General features: G+C 40.1%; 1 protein-coding gene across 4 annotated transcripts in view; it reads right to left on the bottom strand.

Moving 5' to 3' along the window:
- The window catches only part of PRKG1 (protein kinase cGMP-dependent 1), a 392537-nt gene that overhangs the window by 333217 nt on the left and 46857 nt on the right, over positions 1-12463 (bottom strand). For all 4 annotated transcript variants that reach the window (XM_042862969.1, XM_042862970.1, XM_042862973.1 and 1 more), the window contains exon 2: positions 7078-7244. In XM_042862969.1, the coding sequence (XP_042718903.1) occupies positions 7078-7244 (167 nt within the window). The remainder of the gene's footprint in view (positions 1-7077; positions 7245-12463) is intronic.

The raw sequence follows: 12463 nt of genomic DNA, 5'->3' as shown, positions 1-12463 counted from the left end.
ATGAGGATGCTACTGAAATGCTGAAGCAAATCTCAGTTTGAAACTCAGACGGACACAGCATTCATGCAAGTGCTTTTCTGACTCAGTGCTTAAGTTAACAGTGACTTTTTGAGAGCTCCGAATTTTCATGCTGCATCCATAAAAAGCATGCCTCAGACTGGGGCATGATGATATTATGGGTCAACAGTACAAGTGCAGTTGCTAAACCATGTCAAAACCAACAGAATTGTTCCCTTAAAGTGAGCAGGACTCAAAGTATTACCATGTTTTCTTGCAGATATCCAGGCCAAATGATAAACAGTCTCGAAAATATCAACTGACTGCTGGAAACAAGCCTGATCTCCAAGGGAGGTGGAGCGATCTCCACAGATATCCCCAGGTGAGTGTGTAATGACAGTGAGGCACTTGAACAATCCTAAGATCTCAGCCCTTCACTCCTCCGCCCTACAGATTCCTCTCCAGGACTTTGCACTTGGAAGGATGAAGCATGAGATGTGAACACACACAATGACAGAACATCTAAAGAAACCTTGCTGGCAACCTCCCCTGCCCCTTGGATCCATATTTAAATTCACACTGTAAGGAGCTTTAGGAATACTCTTCTAAAGCATCTGCATTGCCCAAGGGACGGTCTTCGAGTTTTGCAAAAACACTAGTTCTGTGAAAGGCCAGTATTCAATTGAAGGCTTCTGAGATGCCTTACATGCCTGGAATGACAAGCAATATCTCTGCCTCTGCTCCCTCCAAAAGGTCCTAATACAGCTTGCTCTGCAGTGAGGTGATCTTAAGAGTGAAGACAGCAGTCCTTGACAATTTCTTAAATTTGGAATGCCTTACAAAAAGATCCTGTCCTGATATCTAGTGGTGTCAGTACTGGACTGTATTTAGAGAGGAATCTGGGATGGGGGTATGAAAATTTCCCAAAGGAAAGAGAGCCACGAAACCACCCATTTCCTTGGGAAACAGACTTATTTCATGGCAGGATGACAGTGAGGAGCAGTTTCTCAGATCACATGAAAAACCGTGATCTGACTCTACAACATGATGAAAAAAAAAGAGGCAGAAAACATTAAGTAGATGAGTGGAAAAAGAAACTGATGCCACGGTTGATTTTTACACAACCAGTGGAAAGTACTGTGAGAGGTTGCTTCTTCAGAGACTACGAATCTGTTGGCATGCTGTGCAAAAAAATCCCATTTTGTCACAAATACCTAATTAACTTCTTCCCACATATGGACACCACGTAAATGTTCTCCAACTTCAAGAGCCATCTAACACTTGTGCTGGGAGATGTTGTTTTTTGCTGTTTGCTTGGAAAGGCAGATCCAACCCCCTGAGAACTGGTTTACAGGTACAGGCAGAGCCTAAGGCACTTATAGTGAGAGGCAATGTAAGTTTTAAATGCAGAAATGCCTCAGTTGTGTACAGTTTACTTTGAGATGAACGATGACCACCATCACTGTTGGAGAACACCAGCAGAACCAGGAGAACTTTGCACACTGAGGCTTGGTGACAATAGTAGCAGACCATTATAAAGTGAGGAACCTCTTGCAAACACAACATACAATAACACAAAAATAAACGTGAAGGTCAAAAGATACACTGCACTGAGGTGACTGCATTACTGCTCCCACTCTGCACTTGCACTTGGGAACAAATCACAGAGCCTCCTTAAATCTAAAACTCATCTCTTTTCTCCATCTCCCTCTCCTTTAGAAAAAAACAGCCCTACCAAATCCTCTGAGAAGGAACTAACTCAAAAGACCCTAGGGCTAGTACAGCAATTATGTCCTATTAAATCAGATTCTTACTGAAAATAGTCCATAAAAAGAGACAAAAGAGGGGGCAGAGAGAGGGTGACACAAAGCCAGACTGAATGCAGTATTTGTGCATGATCATATAGAAGCCAAGAGCCTGCAGTGATTATTCTCCAGTTAACAAACAAACAAACAAACAAAAAACATAACTGCATGGTTGCCAAAAGCAAACTGGAGAGAAAAGAATGATATGCTCCAGTACACCTTCAGAAATGAGAAGGAAGATAAGAACACTGGCCAACAGAATGATAAAACATTATAGTGTCAGAAAAGTTAGGCAAAAGCTATGATAACCTAAAGGCAGCATCAAGCTGTCATCTTAGGGAAGACAGGCAGTATCTGTAAGCCGTTTTTGGTTTTGATTCATTGGCAGAAATCCCAACAGACTGAGGAGCTGCTTTGAGATCCTGAGGATCTCACCTGAGACGGCTCTGCTGGGACATCTCCAAACTCTGAGCTTGATATCCTTGCAAATCCTGCACTTTCCAGGAATATGTTCCTTCCCAAGACTTCTCTGATGTCCCAAACCCCATTCCCCAAGGGGAAGTCATAATTAGATGTTTCTTCATCACTTTGGAGAAGCTATGAGGAGTAAAGCAAGGAACAAAGTCTCCCAAAGGAGAATCCTCTTGACTGAAGATGAAAATAAAATGAAATTCAAGGAGATTTAAGAGGAAAAACTATTAAAATAAGGGCTGAGGAAAGCACAGACTGTTTCTCAATACGGGCTCTTCTCAAAGCTGCTTTTTCCCTTCCCATAAGTCCAGCACCACAAGCCTAACAGGTGTTGGTGGGGCTGTTTCCCTCACTCAGCTCAGCTTTTGGAGTTTTAGTGCAACCTCAATATTTATTTGCAGAAGAACAAAGAGCCAAGGAGGATGCTACTGCACACAGCCAACACAAAATCGTAAGCTACAAAACAGTCATTTCAAGTACTTCAGGTCCCCTCCACTCCACTCACAGTATTATTCCTTCCATTTTTCATGGTAATAGAAACCAACATGAAAGAAGGGCTCCTTACACCTGTTAATATAGTTTCTAAAAAAAAAAAAAACTGGAATGTCTGTTTATAGTGGCATGACTTATTCACATGAGAGCCTAAAACTTGTACACTGTCGCCTGATTTATCAATAGCTCTGCTGACATATTTTCCTTTCATAATGCAGCCATCAACTGTGACATCTTGCAGCTGTCAGGTTCAGACAGAGAGGGAGCAAAAGAGGAAACATTTGGTTTCAGATGTGGGATATCACATTTATCCTCATTAGTGCGAGGTAACACCCACACATAACTCAAAGCTGTCAACATGGTACAGATCTAGATGCATCTCTCAGAAAGAAACCTTTCTAGGTTTTCAAATTCTTAAGTAATTTCTGAAAAGTTTTAGAAATGTGATTTCCAAAAAAAGGCTTTAAGTCAACCAAATCAAACCTCCAAAACCAGAGCTTGGAGAACTTTTGTTTTTTTCTTAACCTTAAAACAAACTGGGGGTGGCAAACTGATTATAGAGGCAGAATACAATTGACCAACAGAGATAATCCCTTTTTCACTGCAAAAGAAACCTCAATTTTAAGACAAAAACCTGATGAGGCACTAATAAGAAAGGCAATATTTTTGGCAAGCTTATTTTATCCTCAAAATTGCTTGACTTGCAGAGTGCCAGCAGACGCTAGTTCATATGCATAAGCCAAGGATCACTCATCCCTCTTTTCAGTCCCAGCTTCAACAGCCCGAAGGCATGTTTTTGCTGTATGTGGTCAGAGTTCCTTTCTCCAAGAATCTCAGCCCCTAATAAATACTTGCTTATATCACAACTAATTTTCACCTTCAAACTTAGTTACAAGACAACTTTTTGGGTGCTGCAGGAGAAATGGGGATCCTTGGCCCATCGTGAGCTGGACTCTGTGTGCCTCCATGCAGCAAAGCTGTCCTTTGGAGGGCTCTCTAACAAGCACAACTCTCCTAGTTTCCAGTATCCTCCCACCTTCCAATACTGTGTTTCACTTCTCCCTACTCAGCTTTGAATTTTGATATACGGAACTATGTGGAAGACTTTCTCCTTGTATTCTCAGTAACTTCAGTCTTTTCAAGCTTCACTCTATTAAACAACTTGTCATCTCTGGAGTACAATCAGTTTGTACAAGCACTCCTGAAAAAAAAAAAGAAACACAAGGAAGGCAGGAATTCTGACTGCAGGTAAAAAATAATAAGACACAGAACACAGTTTTTACTCACTCATCGCATGCATGAGAGCACAAAAACAGAGTGGAAGGAATCAAACCTGCCAGCGTGGGCAAACACATGAATAAAAAATGACAGCTCACCCAAACTTGGTATTGGGTAGTAGTTAACTATCTTTCTGACTGGATCAAAGACACAATGGAAAAACAGTCAAGACTTTCCTGACTTTTCACTGAGCTACAACGGCCATTTTCACCCCAGAAATATACCAATGCCAGAATTACTTTCAGAAAGCACAATCAAGCCATAGTAAAGAAGGAAGAGTTTGGGGCTCATCATTATTCAGCCTTCTAAGGTTCACCAAGCACAGCAAGTGTCATGTTAGTAAGCATCTTAACATCCAGGATAAAGAACTCAAATATTCAGAGATCATAATTATCATAGAGACTACAGGTCTAATAAGGTTTATGAAGATAAGTGAAAATTTAAAATGGAGACTACTGCTGCTTCACAGTGATCAGCAAATGCAGAAAGCAACAATGAAAGTGATGGATGTTTTCAAATCCATCTCACTTAAATCTTTATTTATAATTAGTCTAAGGAAACATCATCCATACATAACCCAGACTTCTGGTAAGAGGCTCTATCTAAATGCTGAATCATAAATTAGAAATCTGCATGATAGTATTGGTTATCAAACACTCAACATGACTAATTTGTATTCATATTCATCACAAGCAAGGAAGGAAAGAGGAATACATCGAGAAAATAAAAAAATCACTCTCTAATATTCATCAAGATAGGATTTTTTTTTTTTCAGAAGAACTCTATGAAGAATAAAGTTTATAGATGACTGGTTGTAGGTTTTTTGTTTGTTTGAATAGCTGAAAGGATACAGCGATAAGCCAAAAGGAGCAAATGAGCCCACAGTAACAACCATAAACCAAGACATTTGATAACATCATCTCTCATTTCCATTACTTCATCATCACTCATTGCATTACTTCTAAACACAGACTATAAACTCTACATAATTTTGTTTCTAAAGCATTATACATATTTATATAGCTATCTAAATAATCTTAAATTAAATCATAAGACCAACCAAACACTGGGGGTGAGCCAATCCTGCCCTCACACACAGACACCTTCCAGAAGAGCAGGAATAAGCTGAAGAGCCCAAAAGCCATGAGGTTGACTTTCACATACAGTTGTTTTAGAAGATGAGAGTCAAGGGACAGAGTTTGGAGCAATAATTAGAAACACCTTGTAAATTCAGGAAAGCCACAGTAAAAAAAGACAACATCAGGTACACCAAATAAAGGCCAACTGTGTCGCAAGTCATGCTCACTGCTTCAAACAGGGGGAAGAGGTCTGCCCACTAATCCCCCAGAATTCCTCTCCAAAGGATGCAACAGCACTGCACAGGACATAAGTGCACCCTGCTCTTATGAGGTTTGGATGGAACACATCATCCAAACCCAGTCACACAGCAGAAATACGCCTCCAACATGATGGTAACATGATGGTGTTTGGGAACCAAACACAGTTGTGCGATATGAAAACTTCACTATTTTACAAAAAAAAAAAAAAAAAAAAAAAAAAAAGCATTGCTTTAAAACAGTTTGTTACTGGTCTAAGACTAAACCTGCACCTCAATAAAATGGTTTCTGTACTCAAAATGAGAGACTGAAAAACCTACACCTTTCCATGCAATGCTGGGGTGGGCATATATTTCCTTTGGAATCCCCCACTAACTACTTCATAATGCAAAATGCCATTTGAAGGTGGAAAATATGTAAATATAAAAAGCTGGAGGACTTAAATATGTGCCATAAGAAAGGATTTAACCTTAAAAGGGCAGAACCTTAAAGCTGTTTTGGGAAACTAGTGAAGAATAATTTGCAACTATACAGCATTAAGAGTTTGGCAGGAAACCATGTTTAAAGGATGGCTTACTGCCTTGAAAATATTTTTGTTTAAAGGACAATTTAAGAAATTAATTTGTGCATGTGTAAATATACAGAAATACACAAGTTATACATAATCTGGAATTTTCTCATATTTGCTGAGAAGACAGAGACAAGCAGGAAACCTTTGTTCTCCTTGGATATTATCTGGACAAAATGCTCGCAGGTCTACTTCTTCCTAAAGGGTACCAAGAGATTTTGTAAGTATTTGTCTATGTGTACTGTATCAAATCAAGCTGGGAACTCGTTTTTTGCCTTAACTCAATTAAAACAGCAACATTTACCTCAGAACTCGCTGTTAGACACTAGCCAAAGAGATAGGTAGACACCAGGTTTGATCGAGCCTAGTAACTCCTACAGATGAAACATTAAATATGCCCAATTCAACACGCCAAGCTAACAAATGTGGAAAGAATAAGACACAAAATGCAAATAGCTGACATTCTGGAAAAGCAGAGTGCTGACAACACCCATCCAGCTATGAGACTCTCAGAAACCTGACGGCTCCCAAAAACAGAACATCCACTGCTGCACTCACATCTCACTGAGAAGATAAAACCCTGCCACAACACATACTGTGACAAATCAGACATGCTAAACTGCAGATGCTACACTCATTTTGTGCACAGGGCAGAAAACTACCATTTTCCATTATGAAACACATTGCTTCTGCAGAGATGTCCATGCACTTTATCAACATGCAAAAGCTCATTCTCACAACAGTCTATAAGGTAGCAAACTATTACCAGTCTCCTCCTTTTACAGACACTTTCCATTTCTGTAACACCACCATTTCTGCTAAGCCAATCACTGATACAGCAAAGCATAGGTATTGCCTCAAAGCCCAAGAACTATATTTAGTGGTGGCTTATTCCAATAGATCTCAGTGCTGGGTTAAGAGCTTTAACCCTCCTTCTTTATATAGGGAGGCACACAATTCCAGCATGGAATTTTCCAAGCAAAAGTAGTCTGCACAAATTATTCAACAACCATATTTAGAAAACGTCTTTAGTCTCTTTTTTCAAAATGATTTTTCTCATGAAATGAGGTTTTCATCTCCATGTATGTTGGAAAATAAAGGAAAAAGGTATCAGCTTTTGAAACCATACCTTCCATGACATACACCAGGGAACCCACATCTCCCTCCTTGATGATGCAGCTGTCTTTGCCATACTCCACAGGATACATACAATCCACAATCTCCTGGATCTGAGACAGCTCCAGATTCTTCATGAAGTCATTGTCAAGGATAGCTTCCTTTATTAGCTCCTTGGACCTGCAGGATAAAAAAACAAAACAAAACAAAAAAAGCACTGTTTAGCCAAACATCCATCCACCGAGCTCAATAACAACACGTGAAGTTTGGGACAATCACACAGTGCCTCACTGACTATTTCTTTGGGACAAAAAAAAAAATCCAGATTTTTTTTCCCTAAAAATGTGATAGAATCAGAGATGATGAAAAAAAAAATTAACTTGCAATGATTTTTGTAAATAATTTTAGATACAGTTTTGTAATGAAAATAGATCTCATGCAATTACAAGATCCCTTTTTAGCTACATCAGTAATAACACTGAAGAATAACAGAGCTACCCAAAATATCTTCCATATACAAAAGTGAAAGGAAATACAAACAAGAAGTCCAAGGATTTACTGCATAGTTTAATCACACTCCTATTAAATCACACAAGCTGGAGAATACAAGAGTCTGTGATACAGCAGTGATTCCCTGAGTATTAATCAAATTCCAAACACCATGAATTCCAGCAGAGGAGGCACCACTGTTAAACATCACCAATTCATTGCTTTGAGAACTAACAGGAAAATTCAGAAGTTTTATTAGAACTCACGCAATTGGTTTAACAGTCTGGAGTTCTAAACTGTGCAAGGTTTGGAAAGGAAGTGGTTGTTTCTGACAACACAGGTGAAGCCTCCAATCTGACTGTGCCCACCACATTACGACATTTTGCAAGACCTCCTAGAGCATCTCATGGAAAGGAACAAGTGAGGATGCTACATCTAAGTCCAGGACAAAGCTGGAGTCCCCAAAAGCACCCACTTCTCTGAAATGCTCTACTTCAACATGAGAGGCCATTGGCACTGACCTACTGAAGCACTGGATGCAAAGTAGACTGGACTTCAAGCATTGTCTGCAAGAAAGAATGGACTGCTCCAGAAACCTTGTTCTTGACAAATTTAGTCAAGATGCTTCACATGCTATCAATTTAATTCCTTGTACAAGCAAATAAAAACCACCAGGAAGTAAACTACATCTGTGTTGTAGTTCTTTCATTGCTTTCAGTAGCTAGAAGTCGATAATTTTAAGGTTGGTTATAAGGCAGATAACTCGCTTTCCTTATTTGTTCCACACAGTACAGCAAGAGCAGACTTTCTACGCTGTGCCTTGATGGCTCTTTTGGTCTCAGCCACCCCCACAGGTCCCCATAAACCTCATAACAAAGACACTAATTGCTAGCATTACTCAAACAGCATGCTGAAAAAGAAAGCATAATAAAAGCTTTCACGGTAGTCATATCAGCCAGCATTCCAATTCCAGCCATTTGTTCCATTACAAGGCTTAAAATGACATTCTCCCCAATAAAATAAAGTCAGCCTTTCATGAGGGGTGATTAGAAAATCAGCCACAAGAGATGCAAGGAATTCAGACATGGGTATGTTGGACCTCCCTGTTAATTCAGGGCCCACAGAAAGAAGCAATGCTGTTCTTGTAGGAATCAAGGACAACAAAGGATTTGGAAAGAATCCGGGAACCCTGGTCTAAATAGTAGCAAAGGGGCAGCAGAAGAGCTAAGAAAATCTGCTACAAATCCATTCTGGGGAGAAGCAGCAAAATATATGCAAGATGAACAAAGGTTTGGAATTTGTGAGCTTAACAGTATTCTGAGTAAAGCCTCAGAGTAGCTCTAACCAACAGATTCATGGCATCTAGAGCCTTTTCTCTTCAACATACATAGGTTGCTCCAAAAGTAATGCCTATTTATTTCCATGGAAACTACAAAAGATACAAAGAGCTTTGTATACAAAGATACAAATAACACTCTTTGAGAGAGCAAATTCTCAGCTACAGAACACTATTTCTCAACATAATCACCACCATTAGCTGTGCATTTTCACCAGTAATGAACAAGAGCCCTCATGCTGTGCTCATAAAAATCTGCACCAACGGAGGCGGCCTGCTATTTCACACTGTTATGATGGCACAGTTGTTGCTAATGTTGTCTACACAGCTCATCTTTTCCAAACAGATGGAAGTTACAAAGTGCCAAATCCAGACAATGTGGTGGATGTGGTACGACAGTTCAGCCAAGATTAACAATGCGTTGCACGGTCTTCAAACTGGTATGAGATCTGGCATTATCACACTGCAGGAGAAAGGTTGTCTTCTTCTCTGGTGAGACTCTGGAATTTTGAGCCTTCAGCTTCACCAGCACTGTGATGTAGAGGTCAAAACTCTTCCGAGTTCCAGGAAATCCAGGAGGATCATCCCTTTCCTATACCAAAAGACAATGTATATCACTTTGGCCATTGAGGGCTGTGTCTTGAACTTTTCCTTTGATGGAGAATTCACATCACCACTCTGTGAACTGCCATTCTGACTCTGGCTCATAGCGATGACACTACATCTTGTCATTGCTAACAATGCCATCCAGGCAACTGCCATCTTCAGCCTCCTATTGGTTCAATAGGTTCTGACAAACTTGCATACGGTGTTCCTTCTGTTTCTGTGTGAGCATTTCTGGGATCCACATGCTGCAAGCTTTGTGATATTCCAACACTGCCACCATGGTTTCCAATTCCTTGAGGCTGATATTCAGCTTTTACGCAGTTCCGTGGTTGTAATCCATCCATTCACATGAACAGGCTGATTGAGGCACCCCTCATTTCATGGTGTGACAGCTGTGCATGGCCATTCAGAACATGGCACCTTGCTGTTCCCAAGGTGCATGGCATCAATGGGTGCCACGTCTTACACATGGAAGAATTCAGTGACACACCTTTGCTTCACATGCACTCCCATGTCAGACACCATTCTGTCAGATTGCCCCTCTGCTGCCATCTGTCCCATGGCAACAGCATGGAACGGGATATTGGTGGGAAGGTTCAGCCTCTACTGCTGTACCACCAACATCCACCTTTGACACCAGAGCCAACAGAATAAAATAGAAGGCATTACTTTCAGAGCGTAAATACTGGAGAAACTGAAGCTCAGAGAACTACTGAGTCATTCAAATGCTTTTAACAGCAGAAGAGTGCTAGCATTAGAAGGGAAAGCACAGAACATCAACAGCAGTTCCATCTCTCAACATCTAAGCATCTTAAAACTAAATACTGAGCATTCTGGGCAATAGCTCTATCACACTTGAATATGGCTAAAATAGGTGTTACTATTTAAGGATAGTTAGTTAAAATGAGACTTCAAATACAACTAGCCCAGAGCAAGAAAAAAGCACCTCCAGCAGCCCCAGAGCAGTGCCTGTGAAGTGAACAAGCATCTTGTGATCCAAACAGCATGTTTTGAGCATATTAGCATCAAAACAAACCACACTCTGTAGCTAGTAAGCCACAGACCTCTTCATCTAGAAATATTCCATCCACCTCAAAAAAATAAAAAAAAAACAGCGAAGCTTAGCTTGACGTATTTGAAAATTAGTTGATACTAAAAATACACTGTCATAGCTACAATAAGATTTACCCTATTGTTCCCTGCAAGAGAGTATTCGTCAGTCTAATAATTTAAAAGATTATTCATGCAATGTAGATTACCATTCCTGCATACTTGTGCATACAGGGCCTTCAGCAATTTCCACATTATTTTATTACACAGCTTTATTTCAATGTAATTCACAGATGAAGCTCCAGGTAAATAGATTTTTCTTCTTCTCTATTTATTTTTATGCGATGTGAAACTCAAAGCATATAAATTAGCTCATAATTCCCAATTAACCCAGAACCAGTGCTTTTGTGAACCACACCATTCCTTAATCATCTCCATTACTATTTGAAAACTACATCCACTGCAGAAGTGTTAACACACAAATCTACCTGTTGATACAAGAAAAGGTATTCAAAAGGGTCAAAAACACCTGCAAGTGGCTTAAACAAGATACAGCTGTTTGAATATCTCTTACTGTTGAAGAGTATTTAGGCTGCATTTTTTAATTAAAGTTTCTAATAGAAGCAACCTGCAAACAAAATAAACACACAGTATTTATAATGGAACTTTTTCTGAGTGACCTTGTTCCAGGAGTATCTACTTAGGGCCCGACTGAACAGCTCCTAATGCAGGGGGCTGTACAGGGCAGAGAATGAAACCATCATCTTTACTTTCCAGAAGCAGAAATCTGCAGCAGTGTTTTCTGAAAAAATAATGATCAAAAGCAATGGAAAATTAAAAAATAAAAAGGGCATAATCATCTGTGATACATCCGTACCCAAATGAGTTTAAGCCCATCATGCTAACTAATAAGGCATCAGTAGGAACAAGCTAATTGCATCCTAATTTGCAGAAGTCATGCAAAAAGCACCGTAAGAAGTTTGCTATAAATGCGTTTCATCCATGAAAACATTTGTGCCAGGCTGCGAGTGCCCCTCAGAAGAACAGCATACAGAAGTGCATTACTTTGCAAACTGCTCAGCCCCGAGCAGGAGCTGCTCCAGTCCTTCAGAGACAGCTCCCCAGCATTTCAACCTCATAGCAAAATGCCTGGGAAAAATTCATCTGCAGTTTCTGTCCTGGCACAAAGGGACCCTGCACAGGTGCTGGAAAAGGCCAGTGTTAACGGTTCACTTTATTGCAGAGGTCATAAAATGCAAAATCTGTGCTCAAAGCCCTGCTGCTATACCTGTTGGCAACACAAACTAACACATGAAAGCAAAAGATACAACCTGAAGTGTTGTGCAGCCCTAGACAAAAAGAAAAGCTAAGGCTTCGGTGGATAGCAATGCACACAGTGATATACCAAACCCCACAGTACAGCCTATCGTTACTCTGTCCATAATTTACTTTTTACAAAGTGCAAAATTAATAGTCACCTCAGTCACTTAACTCACAGCCAAAATCCACATGCGTCATGTTAGATAGGTACCTTTGGGCATGTACGATCAATCTCAGAACAAAAAGCTAATCTTTGTCCCAAAAGATCTTATTTCAACATCAGAAAACTGCTTGCTGAGTGTAAGGAAAGGAAGAATGTAAGGGAAAATGAAAAGACTACTGCAGCATACATCCAGGAAGACTGCAGGATCAGAGAGCCCTCCTTGACCTGCACTAGACAGGCACAGCATTAGTTTGCAGGGGAGTTAGCACAAGACTTAAATTTAAATAGAGAGCAAAGGATGGTCAAGAAAAACAAAAGTAGTACAGAATATCCACTAGACAATGCCAACAATGAGCATCTGGAAGCAGATCTGAATGACAGAGTGTTCATATGTACAATGCCACAGCTGCATACCAAAACCATTTTAAACTGGAC

This window comes from Lagopus leucura, unplaced genomic scaffold (genome assembly GCF_019238085.1).
Source record: "Lagopus leucura isolate 7727_CA_CO unplaced genomic scaffold, USGS_WTPT01 Super-Scaffold_739, whole genome shotgun sequence".
NCBI lineage: Eukaryota > Metazoa > Chordata > Aves > Galliformes > Phasianidae > Lagopus > Lagopus leucura.
The sequence above is the reverse complement of the archived record's forward strand: the minus strand, read 5'-3'. Positions and strand labels throughout refer to the sequence as shown.